The sequence below is a fragment of the Nycticebus coucang genome, chromosome 3 (assembly GCF_027406575.1).
Source record: "Nycticebus coucang isolate mNycCou1 chromosome 3, mNycCou1.pri, whole genome shotgun sequence".
Taxonomy (NCBI): Eukaryota; Metazoa; Chordata; class Mammalia; order Primates; family Lorisidae; genus Nycticebus; species Nycticebus coucang.
The window spans coordinates 26770143-26791059 of NC_069782.1; the positions used below are offsets into that span (position 1 = coordinate 26770143).

Consider the following 20917-nt stretch of genomic DNA (forward strand, 5'->3'; position numbering starts at 1 on the left):
AGCCTCCCGAGTAACTGGGACTACAGGCGCCACCACAACGCCCGGCTATTTTTTGGTTGCAGTTTGGCCGGGGCCAGGTTTGAACCCGCCACCCTCGGTATATGGGGCCGGCGCCTTACCGACTGAGCCACAGGCACCGCCCTGAAAAACACGTATTTTTGCACACATGAAGTAGCAACGAAAATAATTTTATGGTTAGGGGTCACCACAACATGAGGAACTGTATTAAAGGGTCGCAGCATTAAGAAGGTTGAGAACCACTGCTCTAGATGATCGGTCTGTGGCACTCTTCTCAAACTTAACCTTTGATATAATAAAAAATAGTGGCAAACACTTTTGTAAGATTTATTGTATGCCAGATACTATCCTAAAGACTATGTGTATTAATTCATTAAATCTTCACAGCAATCTTTTAAGGTAAGTTACTATTAATTATGCCCATTTTATGGTGAGAAAAGTGACCAAGGTATTAAGTAGCAGAGCCCAGATTTGAACCCAGGCAGTCTGCTGGAACTGTATCACTAAAATCACATAGGATCTTAGTAACAGAGTAGTCGTTGGAATCATCTGTATTCTGCATCAGGGATAGTACTCCTTTTTTTATATTTATTTTCTCTTTTAAGTGCCATGATAACTTCTGGGTTGAGTATTATCTTGATCTTCTGGGTGAGAAAATGGAGAGGCTCATAAAGGTCAAACAGTACCTTGAAAGTTACACAGGTCATGAACAGTGGAGCCATAATTGGAACCTAGCTGTATCTGACAGCCACTGTTTTTTTTTTTTTTTGAGACAGAATCCCACTCTGTTGCCCTGGATGGCGTGCCATGGCGTCATCAGAGCTCATAGCAACCTCAAAATCCTGGGCTAAAGCAATCCGCCTATTTCAGCCTCCCAAGTAGCTGGGACTATAGGCATGTGCCAACCATGCCCAGGCAATTTTTTCTGTTTGTTATAGAGACGGGGCCTTTTTCACACTCAGGCTAGTTTCAAACTCTGCACTCAAGTGATCCACCCGCCTGGCCTCCCAGAGTGCTAGGATTACCAGCGTGAGCCACTGCACCCGGCCCTGACAACCACTGTCATTCTGCCTGTATCTGTGAACGTCAAAGGCTCAGACTAAATGTCTGACTTCCCCAAATCTGAGGACCACAGGAATCCTCCCTGGGGCATGTCATTCCTCGGAGATCACCACTACCACCTGACATATAGGATGACAGAAAAATACCTGTGTTTGGGGTTTGACAAATGCTTCCCAACTATTAGGCAGGGTAAGCGAAATTCCTGGGACTACCTGAACCATTCCCCAGATATTAATATTTGATGAAGGAAAGTAATCTCTTGATCACTTGGCATTGTGACTTGTTTTGTGGGAATTGTTTTTACTTGGTTGGTTTTCTTTATTTGAAGGGTAAGGACTTTGAAACAAAAGTTCAAAGAACATCAAGTCCTGGTTTATCAGGCTTTTGATGAGTACTTGAGATTGGTTCTTAGAATTAAGAAAGCTATTTTCTTTTTTTTTTTTTGAGGCAGTCTTACTAATCGTCCTCAGTAGAATGCTGTGGCATCACAGCTCATAGCACCTCCAACTCTTGGGCTTAAGCGATTCTCTTGCCTCTGCCTCCCAAGTAGCTGGGACTACAGGCGCCCACCACAACACCCGGCTATTTTTTTGTTGCAGTTATCACTGTTGTTTTAGCTGGCCTGGGCTGGGTTCGAACCCGCCAGCCTTGGTTTATGTGGCTGGCACCTTAACCACTGTGCTACTGGGTGCTGAGCCAGAAAGTTATTTTCAAAGGTCCAAAAAGGAAATGCCGGGTGGCGCCTGTGGCTCAAGGAGTAGGGCGCCGGTTCCATATGCTGGAGGTAGTGGGTTCAAACCCAGCCCTGGCCAAAAAAAAAAAAAGGAAATGCCTACAGAAAAGTCAAGTTTTCATTTGCACTTACATATAAAAATGGGCTTTGGTGGGCGGCGCCTGTGGCTCAGGGAGTAGGGCGCCGGCCCCATATGCCGAGGGTGGCGGGTTCAAACCCAGCCCCGGCCAAACTGCACCAAAAAAAAAATAGCTGGGTGCTGTGGCGGGCGCCTGTAGTCCCAGCTACTTGGGAGGCTGAGGCAAGAGAATCGCTTAAGCCCAGGAGCTGGAGGTTGCTGTGAGCTGTGTGATGCCACGGCACTCTACCAAGGGCCATAAAGTGAGACTCTGTCTCTACAAAAAAAAAAAAAAAAAAAATGGTAAGAACAATATTCCATTTTATTAAGACTAAATAATTTGAGAAAATATAGTAAATCTTGTCTGTCAGGTAAATATTTGTATGCCCATGTTTTTCCAGATCAGAATCAGACAGTTGTCATTGTTGTTTAGCAGGCCCGGGCCAGGTTCAAACCTGCCAGCCCCTGTATATGTGGCCAGTGCCCTAACTACTGAGCTACAGGCACCAAACCTGTATGTGTGTCTTTTGGAAGAGAATTCCCAACTGACTATGACTTAGTCTTACTATTCTTGTTCACGGACCCTTAAATACAAACTGCTGCTATCCATGGAGCTGTCCTTCCTTTGTTTCCCTGTGTGGCCACTTGCACCCTGCTCTGTGTCAGCCACAGAGGGGAAAAGCAGTTCTTTCTCATTCAGTTTTACACAGACTTCTGTCTCTACAAGTTCATCTCAAGGAAGCATTTTTTCACAAGCCTGCCAAGATACTTTAGGACAGGATGAAAAATCAGTCTTGCCAAGAAGACACAAGAAGAGACCCATGTGATGATACCAGGCAGAGCTGGCTGTCATGAGACACTAGCTTTCGTGTTGTGCCTTATTTCAGGGGTGGGCAGGAGGGTCACATATGAACCATTTTATATATTGTTCTGTGACTGTGATGTATGGATCCCTTCTCTGTCTTTTTCTTAGTAGTCATCTGGTGCTTGGTGACTGTCATTGCTGGGTCGGAGGAACTTTACTGATGGGAGCAATTCATTGTTTGGTGACTGGCATAGGTGGAGCAGCTGGGGAAGGGGACTGTCTAATGTCTGTCATCCATTCAACAGATATTTACCAGGCACCTACTTGTTGCCAGGTAATTGCTCCAGGAGCTGGGAGCGCAAAGTCCCTGACTGTAAGGAGCTTTGTTCTGGGCACCCACAGCTCTGGTTAGGGGGCTGGCCACATGCTCCAGAGCTGGTGGGTTCAAACCTGGCCTAGGGCTGCTAAACAAATAAACAAACAAACAAAAAAATTGCCAGGTATTGTAGCGGGCACCTGTAGTCCTAGCTGATAGGGAGGCTGAGGCTAGAGAATTGCTTGAGCCAAAGAATTTGAAATTGCTGTGATCTGTGATGCCACAGCACTCTACTGAGTGTGACAAAGTGAGACTCTGCCTCAATAAAAAAAATAAAGAGTGGGTGGCGCCTGTGGCTCAGTCGGTAAGGCGCCGGCCCCATATACCGAGGGTGGCGGGTTCAAACCCGGCCCAGCCAAACTGCAACCAAAAAATAGCCGGGCATTGTGGCGGGCGCCTGTAGTCCCAGCTACTCGGGAGGCTGCGGCAAGAGAATCGCTTAAGCCCAGGAGTTGAAGGCTGCTGTGAGCTGTGTGAGGCCACGGCACTCTACCGAGGGCCATAAAGTAAGACTGTCTCTACCAAAAAAAAAAAAGATGAAGAAGACTGAGCACACACAGAGTGTTGGGCTGGGCTGTTTTAATGGGGAGATCAGAAAAGTCGTGAGGAGAAGCAGAGACCAGAAAGGAGCAAATTCCAGGTTGAGGAAACAGCCAAGAGATAGGAAGGAGGCAGGAAAAGCGTTCAGTGTGTTAAAGAAACAGCAAGAAGCCCAATGTGAGTGAAGCCTGGTGTTCCAGGGAAGGTCAAATGTGAGGTCAGGTGGGGGACAGGGCAGGAATGTATGGAGCAGGTCCTGTGAGGCCTCATAGACTGCACTGGTCATTGGATTTTTAAGTGTGATGGGAAACCATCTGCGGGTTTCAAGCTAAAAATTCAAAGATTCAATTAATTGTTTCAAAAGATCACACTGACTGCTTTTGTCCCCTGACAGAGCTTCGGGGGACTAAAGCAGAAGTTGGGAGCCCAGGAAGCAGGCTGGTGATGATGGTGTCTTGGACTACAGTGTTGAGAAGGGGTCGGAATGAGGCAGAGCCACAGGATCACTGAGGGGTTGAATATGGGTATACAGGAGGAATTATAGAACCAGGAAGTTCTCAATAAAAGAAGAACAAATTTTCAAGGGCAGGTTAGGCCAGCACAGAGGAAAGGGAGCTACTATGTATTAAATGCCAGCAGTGTGCCATGCTCTTCTCTGAATTCCTCCACCACAGTGAGGTAGATCTTGTATCACAGGTTAAAGTGGGGCAGGGGGGTAGGTTTTGGCTGCAAGATGAACAGAGAAATAAAATCTTAAAAAGAAAAAAAGGGGACTGGGGGAAGGTATAATCTGGTTTCTGTCTGCCTCGCTGGCCTCATCTCCATTCTCCCCAGGTCCCGCCATGAACACATTGTGTGTCCCAGCACCGTGGTCTGCTCGTGACTCCCCACGAGTGCCATCTTACTCCATATCCTTTTGCCTTGCACATTCCTCACCCCTACATGAAATCCATCCTTTATTCAATGTGGAATATGGAGCCTCTGCCTGGGCCAGACAGTGTGCTAGGTATCAGCATACAGTGGGGAATTAAAAGCGTCCTCCTTCATGAGCTTACATCCTGGGAGGAAGTAAGTTAGCAAATACTAGCACAAGTATTGTAAGTGACAAAAGGAAAAATACCAGGTGCTATGAGACTGTAAAGCGAAGGACCTTAGCTAGGCTGGGTGGGGAGAGGACAGTCAGGAATAAGTTCCCGAAAGGACGGGCTGTGGACACTGACTCACGAAGGATAAATAGGTATTGGATAGCCAGGCAGAGGAAAGGGAGAGCTTCCTGGGCATTAGGAGGGATGTGTGCAAAGGTCATGAATTCGGAGCGGGCGTGGCGTATTCAAGAACTAAAAGGCCGGTGTGGCATGAGCTTAAGAGGGAGCAGGAGATTGACTCCAAATAAGCGTGGAGGGACAGGCAATGCCAGTTATGCAGAACCATCTTGTGGATTTTGATCCTTAGCCCATGGGTCAGAAGAAGCCACCGAAAGACTTATTTATACAAGAGAATGATGTGATCAGATTGGGATTTTTTAAAGAGTTTTTTTGTTTTTTTTATTTATTTATTTATTTTTTTTAAATAAAAAAAATTGTATTTACTTAGAAGCATTCAGAATGTCAACAAAACAGCTGCAACTTTTTTTTTGCAATTACAGAGTGGTATTCAGTTAACAGAACAACAATTATTTCGTATAAGCTGCATCAGAGACAACTGAAGATGAAAAAACTACCATCCCCATATATAACTAATTTGTGCTGTGCACCAAGAACCTGCTTTAAATTTCCATGCCAATTTACAACCCCCATACTGTACCAGGCAAGGTTAGTGGCTATTGAAAATACCACCAGGACAGGGCTATCTAAAGACACATTCGGTAGTGTGTTAACTATACAAAAAAAGACACTGTACAGTTTAAAAACAAATCTTACACAGCCTTACATTTCAATTTTTTTCTTTAAAAGGAGTGAGTTGTGTACAGGGGGGTTAAATGCTTTATAGACAAGAAACAAAACTGCGCTAGAACCAACTTATTCATCATCTTCATCTTCATCTTCCTCCTCCTCTTCATCCTCTTCGTCTTCCTCATCTTCCTCCTCTTCCTTCTTTTTCTTGCTTTTTTCAGCCTTGACGACTCCCTTTTTTGCTGCATCAGGCTTTCCTTTAGCTCGGTATGCAGCACTATCCTTTTCGTATTTTTCCTTCAGCTTTGCAGCCTTCTTTTCATAAGGCTGCTTGTCATCCGCAGCAGTGTTATTCCACATCTCCCCCAGCTTCTTTGCAACATCACCAATGGATAGGCCAGGATGTTCTCCTTTGATTTTTGGGCGATACTCAGAACAGAACAAGAAAAAGGCCGAAGGAGGCCTCTTGGGTGCATTGGGATCCTTGAACTTCTTTTTTGTTTCCCCTTTAGGAGGGATATAGGTTTTCATTTCTCTTTCATAACGGGCCTTGTCCGCCTTTGCCATATCTTCAAATTTTCCTTTCTCTTTAGCAGACATGGTCTTCCACCTCTCTGAGCACTTCTTAGAAAATTCTGAGAAGTTGACTGAAGCATCTGGGTGCTGCTTCTTGTGCTCCTCCCGACAAGTTTGCACAAAGAATGCATATGATGACATTTTGCCTCTCGGCTTCTTAGGATCTCCTTTGCCCATGTTTAGTTATTTTTCCTCAGCGAGGCACAGAGTCGCCCAATGCCCGTCCGGCTCTCACTTGCCCCGGCGCTGTCTCTATGGAGCTCAATGTACTGCAATGGCTGTCGGTTTTTTTTTTAGAGACAGAGTTTCACTTTATGGCCCTTGGTAGAGTGCCATGGCATCACACAGCTCACAGCAACCTCCAACTCCTGGGCCCAAGCGATTCTTCTGCCTCAGCCTCCCGAGTAGCTGGGACTATAGGCGCCTGCCACAACGCCCGGCTATTTTTTGGTTGTAGTTCAGCCGGGTCTGGGTTTGAACCCACCACCCTCGGTATATGGGGCCGGCGCCTTACCGACTGAGCCACAGGCGCCGCCAGATTGGCATTTTTTAAAGATTGTGGCTGCCATGTGGAATATGGCCTGGGAGGTGTACTAAAAGCAGTAATTCAAAGTAGGGGATCATCAGAGTGAGTCTCCACCTTGTATGGGGTACTGGAGGGGTGTGCCGAGAACTGTGATAGGGAGCATTGGGAGAAGAGCAGCTTTTAGGGGGCTAATCAGGGATTTGTTTCAGATGTGCATGCTGAATGTGAGCTGCTTATAAAACACCCTCCTCAAGGAGCAGGTGTCTGGGTATCAGAGGGAAGCCGAGGCAGAGCCATATATTGGGGCATCATCAGGTTAGAGATAACCAAAACTTAGAGGACTCAAGGAGGGTACACAGAGACACAGAATTCCCTGCCAAACTCCTATAATTCTTCAAATCCTAATTTTGTTATCCCCTCTGCAAAGCCCTAATTAAATAACTTGCTACTTCTATGTTACTTATCTACCTTTGTTTTATCATATGTTAATTTATTTTTTCACCTCAGTTCAGTGTGAACCCTTAAAAGTGATATGTATTTTTTAGGCCCAGTTCATGGCTCAGGTCCTGGCCCTTCGTAGGCTCCCAGTAAATGTTACTGACATGAATCGTAGTCATGAGGCCCTTGAACCTCAGAGTACCACAAGTAGTAAATGGTGTGGCAAGGTCGAAGCAGAAATCTCTTCTATTGGAGGGCTTTCCCCCTTGGTATTACATCCTACTTAGTGTGAAAATGATATTTATTTGACACAGTCTGCTTTCTGGTAATGTACACATTCTAGAAAGAAAAGAATACAAAAAGAAACCTAGAATGTCTGCATTGGCTGCTGTGAGTAAATGTGTGTGGTCTGTGAGAAATGTGTTATCAAGAGCTGGTAAACATTGTCTTGGCAGAACCCCCCACAAGAGAGAGCCAGGAATGATTAGATGAAAGAACAGCTTATGTGACATGATTTGCACAGTTGAATCACATTCCACATGCTTCCAAGGCTCCAGAAGAATCCAACGGCAATTCTTAAATTTGCCATCTGCCTCTCTGCTTTCTGTTACTTCTTCCAGTGAAGAACAGGAGAGGTTAGGGGGATGGTAATGCTTTAAGAACGTTTGCTCAGAAGCCTGAGCATGTGTTCTTGTGGTGTAGTTCCTCAGAGAACACGAGCAGAGGCTGGCAGTGACCTAAGGTGGAGGGTCCAATCCTTAACTACACCTGGGTCTGATGCCCGCTCATCTCTCAGTGGCCTGTTGTGTATAAAGCAAATTACCTAACACAGCTCACCCTCCTCAGTTTCCTTATCTGTAAACAATGAAGGCGGAGGCGTGTAAGATCCAGTATATATTCCATGGGAGAGCTCTAGGGATAAGACACAATGACATTTGCAATGTATTTGGGACGGTTGCCCGACAGAAAGTAACCATTAAATGCACTGGTTATGGCAGTACTATAGGGGCAATAGAGTAACAGCTGGTTCTGTTTGGTTTAGCAAGAAAGAGGTCATTTCTTTTTTATTTTGCTCTTTGTATATAATGAAAATTTGAGAAATACATTAGTTTTTATATTTTATTTGGAAACTGGATTTCCACTTTTCTATATCCATAAGAATGAATATTCTAATGCCACTGAAACTATTTAGTAGGGAGGTACATTTCCAGAGAATGACTCTCACGGGGAAGGCAGTGGTTTCTTCTTTTTTTTTTTTTTTTTATTTTCCTCATATCGTTTTAACATGCCATAGGTCTTCAAAATATAGCAGCATACTGCCCATCTGTATCATTATTTATGATGGGTTTTTTTATTTTAGAAATACTTTGAAAAGTTCAAATTGGGGTGGCGCCTGTGGCTCAAGGAGTAGGGCGCCCGTCCCATATGCCAGAGGTGGCGGGTTCAAACCTAGCCCCGGCCAAAAAAAAAAAAAAAAGAGGAAAAGTTCAAATTGACTTAAAATTAGAGTATCTGATACAATAAACTGTACAGTCACCCAGTCTCAAAAATCAACATTGTGGGGCGGCGCCTGTGGCTCAAGGAGTAGGGCACTGGTCCCATATGCCAGAGGTGGTAGGTTCAAACCCAGCCCCGGCCAATAACCAAAAAAAAAAAAAAAAAAAAAATCAACATTGTGCCACTAGTTATCCTGTTTTTTAACCATTTTGAATATGCAGAACAAAATTTGTTTTTTATTTATTTATTTATTTTTTGAGACAGAGCCTCAAGCTGTTGCCCTGGGTAGAGTGCTGTGGCATCACAGCTCACAGCAACCTCCAACTCCTGGGCTCACGCGATTCTCTTGCCTCCGCCTCCCAAGTAGCTGGGACTACAGGCGCCCGCCACAATGCCCGGCTATTTTTTGGTTGCAGCTGTCGTTGTTGTTTGGCAGGCCTGGGCTGGATTCAAACCCTCCAGCTCAGGTGTATGTGGCTGGCGCCTTAGCCACTTGAGCCACAGGCGCCGAGCCACAAAATTTAATCAATAGATTTTAAAACAATAAATTTTAAAACAAATTATAGATGTCAGGTCATTTCACTCCTACATACTTCAGTATGCTTTTCTAAAAAATACAGACTTTTTTTTTTGGTAGAGACAGAGTCTCACTTTATCGCCCTCAGTGGAGTGCCGTGGCGTCACACTACTCACAGCAACCTCCAACTCCTGGGCTTAGGCAATTTTCTTACCTCAGCCTCCCGAGTAGCTGGGACTACAGGCACCTGCCACAACACCCGGCTATTTTTTTTTTTATTGTTGTTGTTGTTGCAATTTGGCCGGGGCTGGGTTTGAACCTGCCACCCTCGGTATATTGGGCCGGTGCCCTACCCACCGAGCTACAGGCGCCGCCCCAGACTTTTTTCTTTTTTACACAGTCACAATACTATCATAACCTGTTTTATTTTATTACAATAGACTTGTAAATTCACTATTAAAATTTCTTATTCTCTCCCTTCCCTTTTCTTGTTCTCTCTACCTGTCCGGGGGCCATTATGAAAGTTTTGAGATACATAAAAATCAAGAAATGTAAAATCCACACAAAGGGAAACAAAGGAAGCCCTCTCAGCAACCCAGTAAGCCTAGCCGAGCAAGGTGAAACTTGCCCGGGGAATCAGAAAGAATGCTGTCAGCTTTGTGTTGTGGAAGTGAAATAGTGGACCATAACACAGTCTGTCTCAAAACTGTCATAGTGGCCCATATATATGTATAGATTTACATATTTATTATATTTATAAGGCCTAGGGTGCACCTCTCTGTTTTGAATATGCAAAACAAAATTTAAATAATAGCTTCAAAAAATGTGCTGAAGTTGTGATGATTTGGAAGTTACTACAGAGTTTTGGGGGAGAGGCATGATTGTGAAAATATAGAACAAAAATGCCTTTTTCTGAATGGTTTTTCCCCTGTTCAGCCCATTCCTGCCTAGAGTTGAATTAAGGATACCTCCCAATGACTACCTCTACATAGGTAGAGGAGCCCTAATAGCTATTTCACTCTTAACTACTGCTTCAACATCTCTAAAGATACTAAAAAATATGTTCTCTTTATCCCACTGTTCATCCAAGGTATTTTTAGTAAGTTTAATAGTCTAAAGATATTTCGTATTCTATGCTAAAAATCAGCATTTGAAACTTTATTTCTTGGAAGATTTTTATTTTTTATTTTTTTTGTGGTTTTTTGCCGGGGCTAGGTTTGAACCCGCCACCTCCGGCATATGGGACCGGCGCCCTACTCCTTGAGCCATGGGTGCCGCCCTTTGGAAGATTTTTAAATTCTAGGAGTATGTCTTAGGAAACTTCTTGGTTATGTAAATAATAATAGTTATTAACTGTATAACTGGCCCTTAAACAAAAATAATTCCAAAGGTAGAAGACTTCAAAAGCTATTTAACATAAAGTGGAACTTTTAGAAAGGAAAAAAAAACATTGTATTTGCTGAAATTCCATGGATTCTCTATTGCCTGCTCTGATTATTTGTTTCTATAAAACTGCAGAGTTGCTTCTTTTGATGAATATTGTTGGAAGGTTAGTAATGTCTGTTGTCATGGGTACAGGAAAAGAAGTAAGAAAAAGGCAAAGAATAAACGCTGACATCTGGTTGATGGAACCTTCTTTTGCCCCCAACAGTTCTGCCACAGAAAGGGATGAATGGTTAGAAGCAATTTCCAGATCAATAGAAGACTATGCCAGGAAAAGAATCACCTTCTGTCCTAGTAGGAGTCTTGAAGAGGTATTTTCTTGTTTTTTTTTTTTTTCTTCTAGTGCATTTCAAACAATTTTTACCTTTCAGATCCATTTCTCAGAGGTTTAGTAAAGCAACATTTGTGTCCCAGAGTGATCGAGGTGTGTGTCTTATTTCAGCACTATACGTTTATCCTTCTTTTGATGTTTAACTTCAGCCTCTGATAGCATATAAGCATATTCATGTATTTTCCTAGTTTGAAAACTTTATTGTAGAATTTAGGAAATACAGAATAGCTTCTTTCCCTCCCTTCCTCCCTCCATTTTATTTATTTTATTTATTTATTTATTATTTTTTGAGACAGAGTCTCACTTTGTCACCCTCAGTAGAGTGCCATGACATCACAGGTCACAGCAACATCGAACTCTTGGACTCAAGTGATTCTCTTGCCTCAGCCTCCTGAGTAGCTGGGACTACAGGTGCCCACCACAACACCTGTTTTTTTTTGTTTGTTTTTTGAGACAAGAGTCTTACTTATTAACCCTCGGTAGAGTGCCATGGCGTCACAGCTCACAGCAACCTCCAAATCCTTGGGCTTAGACAATTCTCTTGCCTCAGCCTCCCAAGTAGCTGGGACTACAGGTGCCTGCCACAATGCCTGGCTATTTTTTTTTTTTTTTTGCATTCTGGCTGGGGCTGGGCCTGAACCCACTACCCTTAGTATATGGGACCAGCACCCCACCCACTGAGCCACAGGTGCCACCCAATACCTGGTTATTTTTTAGAGATGGTGTCTTGCTCTGGCTCAGGCTCGTCTCGAACCCATGAGCTCAGGCAATCCACCTAGGATTACAGGCGTGAGCCACCATGCCTGACTTATTCATTTATTTTTAATTTATTTATTTTTTTGGTGACAGAATTACTCTGTCGCCCAGGGTACAGTGCCAGGGCATCATCATAGCTCATAATGTCTGCCCACCTTGGCCTCCCAGAGTGCTAGGATTACAGGCTGGATTACAGGCATGAGTCACTGAGTCTGACCCCTTCCTTCCCTTAAAAAAAAAAAAAAGAGGCTCGGCACCCGTAACACAATGGTTACAGCACCAGCCACATGCACCGAAGGTGGCGGGTTTGAACCCAGGCAGGGCCAGCTAAACAATTGCAACAAAAACTAGCCAGGCATTGTGGCAGGCACCTGTAGTCCCAGCTACCTGGGAGGCTGAGGCAAGAGAATCACTTAAGCCCAAGAGTTTGAGGTTGCTGTGAGCTGTGACATCATGGCACTCTACTGAAGGCAACATAGTGAGACTGTGTTTCAAAAAAAAAAAGAAAGAAAAACAGAATAGTTGAAGGGAAAAACTACATGGCTGTCACTCCACTACCACAAACATCTTTTTTTGTTTTTGGCCGAGGCTAGGTTTGAACCCGCCACCTCCGGCATATGGGACTGGCACCCTACTCCTTGAGCCACAGGCACCGCCCACACAAACATCTTTTTAAGTTAATTTTACATTAGAGGATTTTGTCACCCTTTGTAGAGTGCTGTGACATCATAGCTCACAGCAAGGTCAAACTGCTGGGCTTAAGTGATTCTCTTGCCTCAGTTTTCCAAGTAGCTGGGAATATAAGCACCTGCTGCAATGCATGGCTGTTTTTAGAGACTGAGTCTCTCTCTGGCTCAGGCTGGTCTCAAACCTGTGAGCTCAGGCAATCCACCTGCTTCGACCTCCCAAGTGCTGGGATTACAGGCATGAGTCACCTCGCCCAGCCAGGATGTAGCTAATCTTAATATTGTGAACACATGAAAAATATAATGGCCTGTATTTCATCCCACTTCCTTAGTGATAACTGTTAGAAGTCCCTGCCAAATAAAAAGGTGCAGCAGGCAGTGTGTATGAAGATAATTACTTGTGCTTCTCATGCAGGCAGACTCAGAAAATAAAGAGGAAGTTAGTCCTCTGGGCTCAAAGGCTCCCATCTGGATTCCTGATACCAGAGCCACAATGTGTATGATCTGTACAAGTGAATTTACCCTGACCTGGAGACGACACCACTGTCGAGCCTGCGGAAAGGTTGGCTGCGATAACACCCATCTCCATTGTGATTGTCCCCTCATGAACCACTGTAGTTAAAAACAACAACAACAAAAGAATGGTGGTGGAAAACCTGGATGGTGTTTTCTCTGGTTAGGGGTGGAGGGAACCTTGTCAGGAAACTTCCTCCCTCCTATCCCAAAGTTACTTTAGAACAGCGGTTCTCAACCTATGGGTCGCGACCCCTTTGTAACAATGAAAATACATCGCGGCATTGGGAAGGTTGAGAACCACTGCTTTAGAATGTCAGTAATAGATAACTTTCATTCAAAAACAAAAACTCACAAATTCACAATTAAATAGACCTTCACATTTACAGCTAATTGGGACCTTTCAGTGTTGAAGTTATCCCTGGTTATATTTCTAAGCCTTCAAGACATATTAGTAGAGTAAGCATAGTCACAGTGACATCAGAGAGTTCCTGTGAGGATTAAAGGAGGAGCTGTTCAGAGAAATTTGGTGCAGAGCTGGACGTTTGGTAGAGGAGTAGAGAAGTGGTCGTTGCTACAGCAATGATAATGATCATGATGACGATGGTGATGGCGATCAGTACAGCTAACAGGATTCATTGATACGCCAGGCCCTGTCCTAAGCATTTTGGACATATTAACTCCTTTATTATTTTATCTAGTAAGTGCTCAGTAATAATCTGCGGCCTCTTCATCTTTGAAATGTGGTACTGTGTGTTAGATCATCACATGCCTGAACTCCATTGATTTACTACCAAGATTAAGTGAGATTGAGTGACTCTGAACTTGTTTTGAAAAGTGGACAGTATTATAAATTGTAGCATACTTTATGGTTTGTAAATGAAAGTGTTTCTAATAAAATAATCCCAATATGTTTTATCAGATTGTATGCCAAGCTTGTTCATCAAATAAGTATGGCTTAGATTACCTGAAAAATCAACCAGCAAGAGTATGTGAACATTGTTTTGAAGAACTGCAGAAATTAGGTAATTATATGATAAGTAAAGATTTAACCAGAAACTCCTTTATTCCCCAGGTGCTTTTAAATGACCTTCCAAAAGAATTATCTTCAGTACCTTAGCAAGGAATGTGACGATGCTTATCTCAAAACTTGTACTGAGCTTTCTTAACTCCCATTTTGGGGTAATTCCAAGAGAAGTTGGACTAGAATTTGTTTTTAATCTGCCAAAAAGATTTTGCTAAGAAAACTAATTGTAGAAATGGAATTACAGTGTAAAATGCTTAACACAGTTAATAGGGAAGTTTAACTTTCGAGTAATTTTGAAGTTTCTAGTTTCGCACAACAGTATGCTTATTGCCAATCCTTTGTATCTATCTGTAGAATAATTCTCTATGGAAGTTCAAGTCACTTGAACTGATTCAGTGATTTTTTTGTTTTTGTTTTTTGGTGGGGGGGAGCTTATTTTGAGACAGAGTTTCACTTTGTGACTGCTGTGGCATTTTAGCTCACAGCAACCTCAAACTCTTGGGCTCGAGCAATTCTCTTGCCTTAGCCTCCCAAGTAGCTGGGACTACAGGCAGCTGCCACAAAGCTTGGCTATTTTTAGAGACAGGGTCTCACTCTTGCTCAGGCTGGTCTGGAACTCCTAAGCTCAAGCAATCCACCTGCTTTGGCCTCCAAGAGTACTCAGATTGCAGACGTGAGCCACTACACCCGACTCTTTTAATGAGATTTTATTGTATGTCTTAATGTGCCGCTTTTTTTGGAGACACAATTTAATTATGTCGCCCTCAGTAGAGTGCTGTAGCATCACAGCTCACAGCAACCTCAAACTCTTGGGCTTAAGCAATTCTCTTGCCTCAGCCTCCTGAGTAGCTGGGACTACAGGCACCTGCCACAACACCTGGCTTTTTTTTTTTTTCCTTTTCTTTTTTTTTTTGGTTGCAGTTGTCATTGTTGTTTAGCCAGCCCAGGCTGGGCTCGAACCCACCAGCTTCTGTATATGTGGCCCACGTCCTACTCATTGAGCTACAGGTACCGAGCCCCAGCTATTTTGTTGTTGTGGTTGCAGTTGTCATTGTTGTTTAGCAGGCCCGGGCCGGGTTCAAACCTACCTGCCTGGGTGTATGTGGCCCGCACCCTAACCATTGAGCTGTGGGCCCTGAGCCTGAATGTGCAGCTTTTTGACCAAATACAAAACAATCCTTCACATCTGCCTACTCATTGTATGCAAGTATCCTACAGTTAAATGTACCTCACTTCTATATATTGGGAAGGCATTTTTGTTTAAGTTCCTGAAACCTACAATCTAAATTATCAAAAATTTGGCCTTCATTGCCAAGGACAGCTTTTCATTAGCAAAGAAGAATATCTAAGCGAATAAAACTAAATGACATGCTATTTTGGAATTCATATACATGTATATTTATAGATTAATGGTTTATTATTGTTTGTATACATTTTCCAACATGTCCCATCCTTCTATTTCTTTATGTTCCTTCTTTTGTTCCTGGGTATACCGTACGTACGTACATGTAAGCTGCAAACATTCAAAATTTATCTTTGCATCCTCCTCCCTCATTACCCTACAGCCATTTGGTTAGTAAATCTTTTCCATCTCAGCCCTAATAAGGCCTTTGTCCTGACGATTAATAATTTCCTAACAGGTTTTCCTACTTGTAAATCCTGATGACTGATGGGTTTATATTTCTATATTTAATCTGTTATATCACTCCCCAGTCTAAAAAGCTTGAACAACAGACCAAGATCCTTAGAACCAGTCTCATTTTTTCTAGCCTCGTTATTCTCCAAATAGATGATCTAATTTCATATCTCCCTGCCTTTGCTCATGTCAACCTCTTACTGTTCTTTCTCCTCTTTTTATTAATCTGGAAAAGTCTTACTTCTGCCTTAGTGGTCTTAAACATCTTACTCTTCCCCCACTTTCCCTGAAACCTCTGCAGTTAGAATTAATTTCTTCCTTATCTGTGTCCTTTAGCCCCTTTTCTAGTCCTTTGTTCATTATAACATTGTGATTATTAGCTAGACACGGAACAATACTAGGGTTTTTTTCAGGTTTTTTTTAAGTAAATAGGGATGGGTTGTTTTTTTTCTTTTCATTTATTTTTTAAAACTTAAAAGTTGGTAGTATATTCACATGTTTCAGAATTCTAAAGGCACAAAGAGTAATCCTTTCACATAGTTTAAGATTCCAAAAGTATAAAATCATTTTTAAAAAGGGGAAAACCTTCCTTCCACTCACCTCTCAGCCAGCCATCTTCATTTCCTGGGAGCCATCAGTGCCATCAGTTTCTTGAATGTGTTTTCCATGGATATTTTGTGCAGCAACGTTTGTTGATTTGAATTAAATTGAATTGTGGAGTGCTCACCCTTGGCTACATAAGTGTACCTGGTTTGTTTCAGATCACCAGCACTCCCCTAAGATTGGATCTCCTGGAAGTCACAAGTCTCCTTCAAGTGCCTTATCTTCGGTCTTACATAGTATTCCATCGGGGAGGAAACAGAAAAAAATCCCAGCTGCTCTCAAAGAAGTAAGTAACTTGCAACGTGGTAGAAGCTGAATTATTCATATGCATATAAAATACACAGTTTTCTTTTCACAGAGGAAGATATCATTCCCAATGCTGGTGAGTCATGAATTTTTTTTTTTTTTTGTAGAGACAGAGTCTCACTTTATGGCCCTTGGTAGAGTGCTGTGGCGTCACACAGCTCACAGCAACCTCCAACTCCTGGGCTTAAGCGATTCTCTTGCCTCAGCCTCCCAAGTAGCTGGACTACAGGAGCCCGCCACAACGCCCGGCTATTTTTTTGTTGCAGTTTGGTCGGGGCTGGGTTTGAACCCACCACCCTCGGCATATGGGGCCGGTGCCCTACTCACTGAGCCACAGGTGCTGCCCGAGTCATGAATTATTATTTTTTTTTTTTGTAGAGAAAGAGTCTCATTGTACCGCCCTCTGTAGAGTGCCGTGGCGTCACACGGCTCACAGCAACCTCTAACTCTTGGGCTTACGCGATTCTCTTGCCTCAGCCTCCCAAGTAGCTGGGACTACAGGCACCCGCCACAACGCCCGGCTATTTTTTTTGTTGTTGTTGTTACAGTTTGGCCGGGGCTGGGTTTGAACCCGCCACCCTCAGCATATGGGGCCGGCGCCCTACTCACTGAGCCACAGGCGCCACCCCCGAGTCATGAATTTTAATACTGATGATGGTTGTGGATGATGCCTCACAATCTTGCTTAGTCTCCCTTCTGACCTGAGCCATTTAGAAAATGGCTCTTGAAAGGTTTAGCGAACATTTAATGGCAGCGATAGAAAGTAAAAATAAGTTAAAATTAGTTTGAGGTGGCTCCTTACCAGAGGGAAGAAGCCAATTAGAACCTTTTGGGCAGTGTTAGTATTTATTGATTGGTACAGTCTGTTAGGCATTGGTTAGTTAGATAGAGGTGGTATCATTGATAGTAGGTTGTCTTTCCTTTAAACTTAAAGAAAATTTTAAACAGTTGTAATAGCCTGCATGTTTAGACCTGCTAATGGCATAATTCAGAGTTATTATTGATACCCCATTGCAGTGCCTCAGTTTTTGTTTTTTTCTTGAGATTCAGCATATCACTCTGTCACACTGGCTTGAGTACTATGGCATCACAGCTCACAGCAACCTCGTACTCTTGGGCTTAAGCGATTCTCCCAAGTAGCTGGGACTACAGCTGTACCACAACTCCTGGCTATTTTTTCTATTTTTAGTAGAGGTGAGGAGAAACACCTGTGTGGCTCAGTAATGTAGCACCTCGGTGAAAAGGGCATGGGGAGGGATTTGGCTCTCCTAACAAACAGGAGAGCTCGAGAGATGAGAGCATCAGTGATTGGCAGTCTCTACACCCGTGGTGTTAAGAGCCACGGGAGTGTGTCTATAAGAGGCTGGAGGAGAAGGCAGTCGAGAGCACGCATTCTGTCATGGGCCTGCTCACTCTGACTCTGTCACTTCTCCTGCCTGCAGAACGCCTGCACAGCATCTCTCTCTACAAAAGACTGCTAAGATGTATTCTTCTTACTAAGACTGCTTTACTCCCTCAAATACTGTCTTTCTCTCTCTCTCCCTTCTGCTAAAGCAAAAAGCCCTCAAGCACCTAAGAGCAATTGTTCCTGAGCATGATAGCACAGCGGTCCACTTCTGGAACCTAAATAAGCTGGGGACCGGCGACCTGGCCAGTCCCAGGCCCCCAATAAGTGGCGACAATGAAGGCACCCAGATTGGCATGAGCCACCATACCTGGCACAGTTCCTCAAATTTAAGTACGAAAGCATCATCAGTCAGCAAACATCAAAAAGCAGACAGAATGGCCATTCTGGCCACTCCATTTAGATTAGTTTATCAACTAGTTCCACCTGTGCTGGTGTTTATTGTTTTGAGACAGAGTTTCACCCTTTGTAGAGTGCCATGGCGTCATAGTTCATAGCAACCTCAAACTCTTGGGGTGAAGTGATCCTCTTGCCTCAGTCTCCCTGGTAGCTGGGACTACAAGCACTTGCCACAACACTTGGCTATTTTTGGAGCTGCGGTCTTGCTCTTGCTCAGGCTGGTCTCGAATTCCTGAGCTCAGGCATTCCACCCGCCTTAGCCTCTTAGAGTGCTAGGATTACAGGCACAAGCCACCATGCCCTGTCCCACCTGTGCTAGTTTTATGGCCAGCAGAGTAGGGTTTTTAATTGCTTGGTTACTGTGGAGATGTTGTATCAGGGAAGCAAAACAACTCTAAAATTTTGACCTAATGGCTCAGCGCCTGTAGCACATATGGCCGAAGCTGGTGGGTTTGAACCCGGCCAAGGCCAGCTAAACAATGACAACTGCAACAAAAAATAGCTGAGCAATGTGGCAGGTGCCTGTATTCCCAGCTACTGAGAGGCTGAGGCAAGAGAATTGCCTAAGCCCAGGAGTTTGCGGTTGCTGTGAGCTGTGACGCCACAGCTCTCTACTGAGGGCAACATAGTGAGACTCTGTCTCAAAAAAATAAGATAAAATAAAAATTTGACCTCATACATTCCCAGTTAAAATAGTATGAAGTGATTTAAAACCAATCTCATGAAATAATAAGAATAGTGCTTAAAGTTCTAATTGATGTGGTTTTTTTTTTTAGAGACAGAGTTTCACTTTGTTGCCCTCGGTAGAGTGCTGTGGCGTCACAGCTCACAGCAACCTCCAGCTCTTGGGCTTAGGCGTTTCTCTTGCCTCATCCTCCCAAGTAGCTGGGACTACAGGTGCCTGCCACAACGCTCGGCAATTTTTTGTTGCAGTTTGGCTGGGCGGATTCAAACCCTACTCGTTGAACCACAGGCACCGCCCCCTAATTGATGAGTTTTACATGAGACTCGTTGAGCCAATTTAGTGAGTACCTCTGAACTATCTCTTCCATCCCTCAATTCCCGAATCTAAGTCTGCATTCATATTTTTTTTTTTTAGACAGTCTCATTAGGTAGCCCTCGGTAGAGTGCTATGACATCACAGCTCACAGCAACCTCACACTCCAGGGCTTAAGCGATCTCTTGCCTCAACCTCCCAAGTAGCTGGGACTACAGGCGCCTGCCACAACACCCGGCTATTTGATTGGAGTTGTCAGTGTTTAGCAGGCCTGGCCTGGGCTCCAACTCACCAGCCTTGGTGTATGTGGTTGGCACCCTCCTCACTGAGCTATAGGCACTGAGCATTGCATTCGTCCTGTTGAGGTTCTTATCAAGTGAGATGGTTCTCGGTTCTCTGGAATTTTTCTTCTCTCTACCCTGATGTCACAGTTTCTAAATCTAATTCTTACCATGTGCTCCCCTCTTCAGTCTAACTGCACTGCACAACACAACACTAGTTACAGCTTTTGTAGTCTAGACTAGACTCAGTCTAACTCCAGTCTTGTTTCATCCATCTTTCCCCTCAGCCGCACAAACCAGCCTTCCACTTCAAACCTTTGCTTGCCGCTTGCAGCCATTTCTTTTACTCCCCTGGTTCTCAAGTGTTCCACAACCAGTATCTAATGCATCACTTGAAAACTTATTAGAAGTTCCTGTGCCTCACCATGATCTACAGAATTAAAAACTCTAACAGGCACTCCTGGTGATTCAGATAATATGCTAAAGTTCGAGAACTACTTTACTTCTTTAGGTTAGACTGAAGAAATTAACATATCTAGTTAAGAGCTATAAAGCCAAATAGTATTCTCCTTGAGAAAATGGGCCTTTTGGTGTTTTTCTTTTCCACCCCACCCTCCTTTTGGTGTTTTTTAAACTGAGGTGAAATTCACATACCGTAAAATTAATCATTACAGTTCAGTGGTGTTTAATGTACTCACAATGTTATGCAACCACCATGTCTTTCTAGTGTTAAAAGTTTTTCATCATCCTATGAAAACACCCTGTTTGTGTCCATTAAGTAATCAGTCCCCTTTGTCCCCTTCCTTCACTCCCTGGTAACTTCTGATCTGCTTTCTGTCCCTCTGGTGTTGCCTATTCTGGATATATCATATAAAAGGAATCACATAATATGTGACCTTTGTGTCTAAATTCTTTCACTTAGCACAGTGTTTTTGAGGGTTTATCAAAATTGTAGTATGTGTCAGTACTTTATTTCTTTTTGTGTCTGAATTATATTACATTGTATGTGTCTATCAGTTTATCCATTCATCTCTTGGTGGACACTGGGTTGTTTCTACCTTTGGCTGCTGTGAATAATGCTGCTAAAAATATTCGCGTACAAATTTCTGTGTTGACATATGTTTTCATTTATCTTGGGCATATACTTAGGAGTAGAATTGCTTGGTCATATGTTTTACTTTTTGAGGCACTAGGAAGTTGTGTTCTTATTCTAGTAATGTCCAAAACATTTTTAGAAACTCCTCTTTTTAGAATGACATTCAGAGCCTCAGTATTCTTAGTAATGCGGACTGTGTCTCGAGTTGGATTTGATTTGGTTTCTAAATAATGGAATCATTGCAAGAAAATGTAAGTGATAAAGTTAGTTAAGACCAATTTTATTTCAAAAAAGATAATAGAGGCTATTTGGCGTTATGATTTATCTTCCTGTGTGGCTA

General features: G+C 43.3%; 2 protein-coding genes across 3 annotated transcripts in view; one reads left to right on the plus strand and one right to left on the minus strand.

The window, feature by feature from the left end:
* FGD6 (FYVE, RhoGEF and PH domain containing 6) overlaps positions 1-20917 on the plus strand; it is a 151834-nt gene that overhangs the window by 116144 nt on the left and 14773 nt on the right. For both annotated transcript variants that reach the window (XM_053585574.1, XM_053585575.1), the window contains exons 15-18: positions 10750-10852; positions 12730-12876; positions 13750-13852; positions 16252-16379. In XM_053585574.1, coding sequence (XP_053441549.1) covers positions 10750-10852; positions 12730-12876; positions 13750-13852; positions 16252-16379 — 481 coding nt within the window. The remainder of the gene's footprint in view (positions 1-10749; positions 10853-12729; positions 12877-13749; positions 13853-16251; positions 16380-20917) is intronic.
* LOC128582066 (high mobility group protein B1-like) lies at positions 5231-6361 on the minus strand. Its single transcript, XM_053585586.1, has one exon. It carries the CDS (start codon positions 6295-6297, stop codon positions 5671-5673), a length of 627 nt encoding a protein of 208 aa, XP_053441561.1. The 5' UTR covers positions 6298-6361; the 3' UTR covers positions 5231-5670.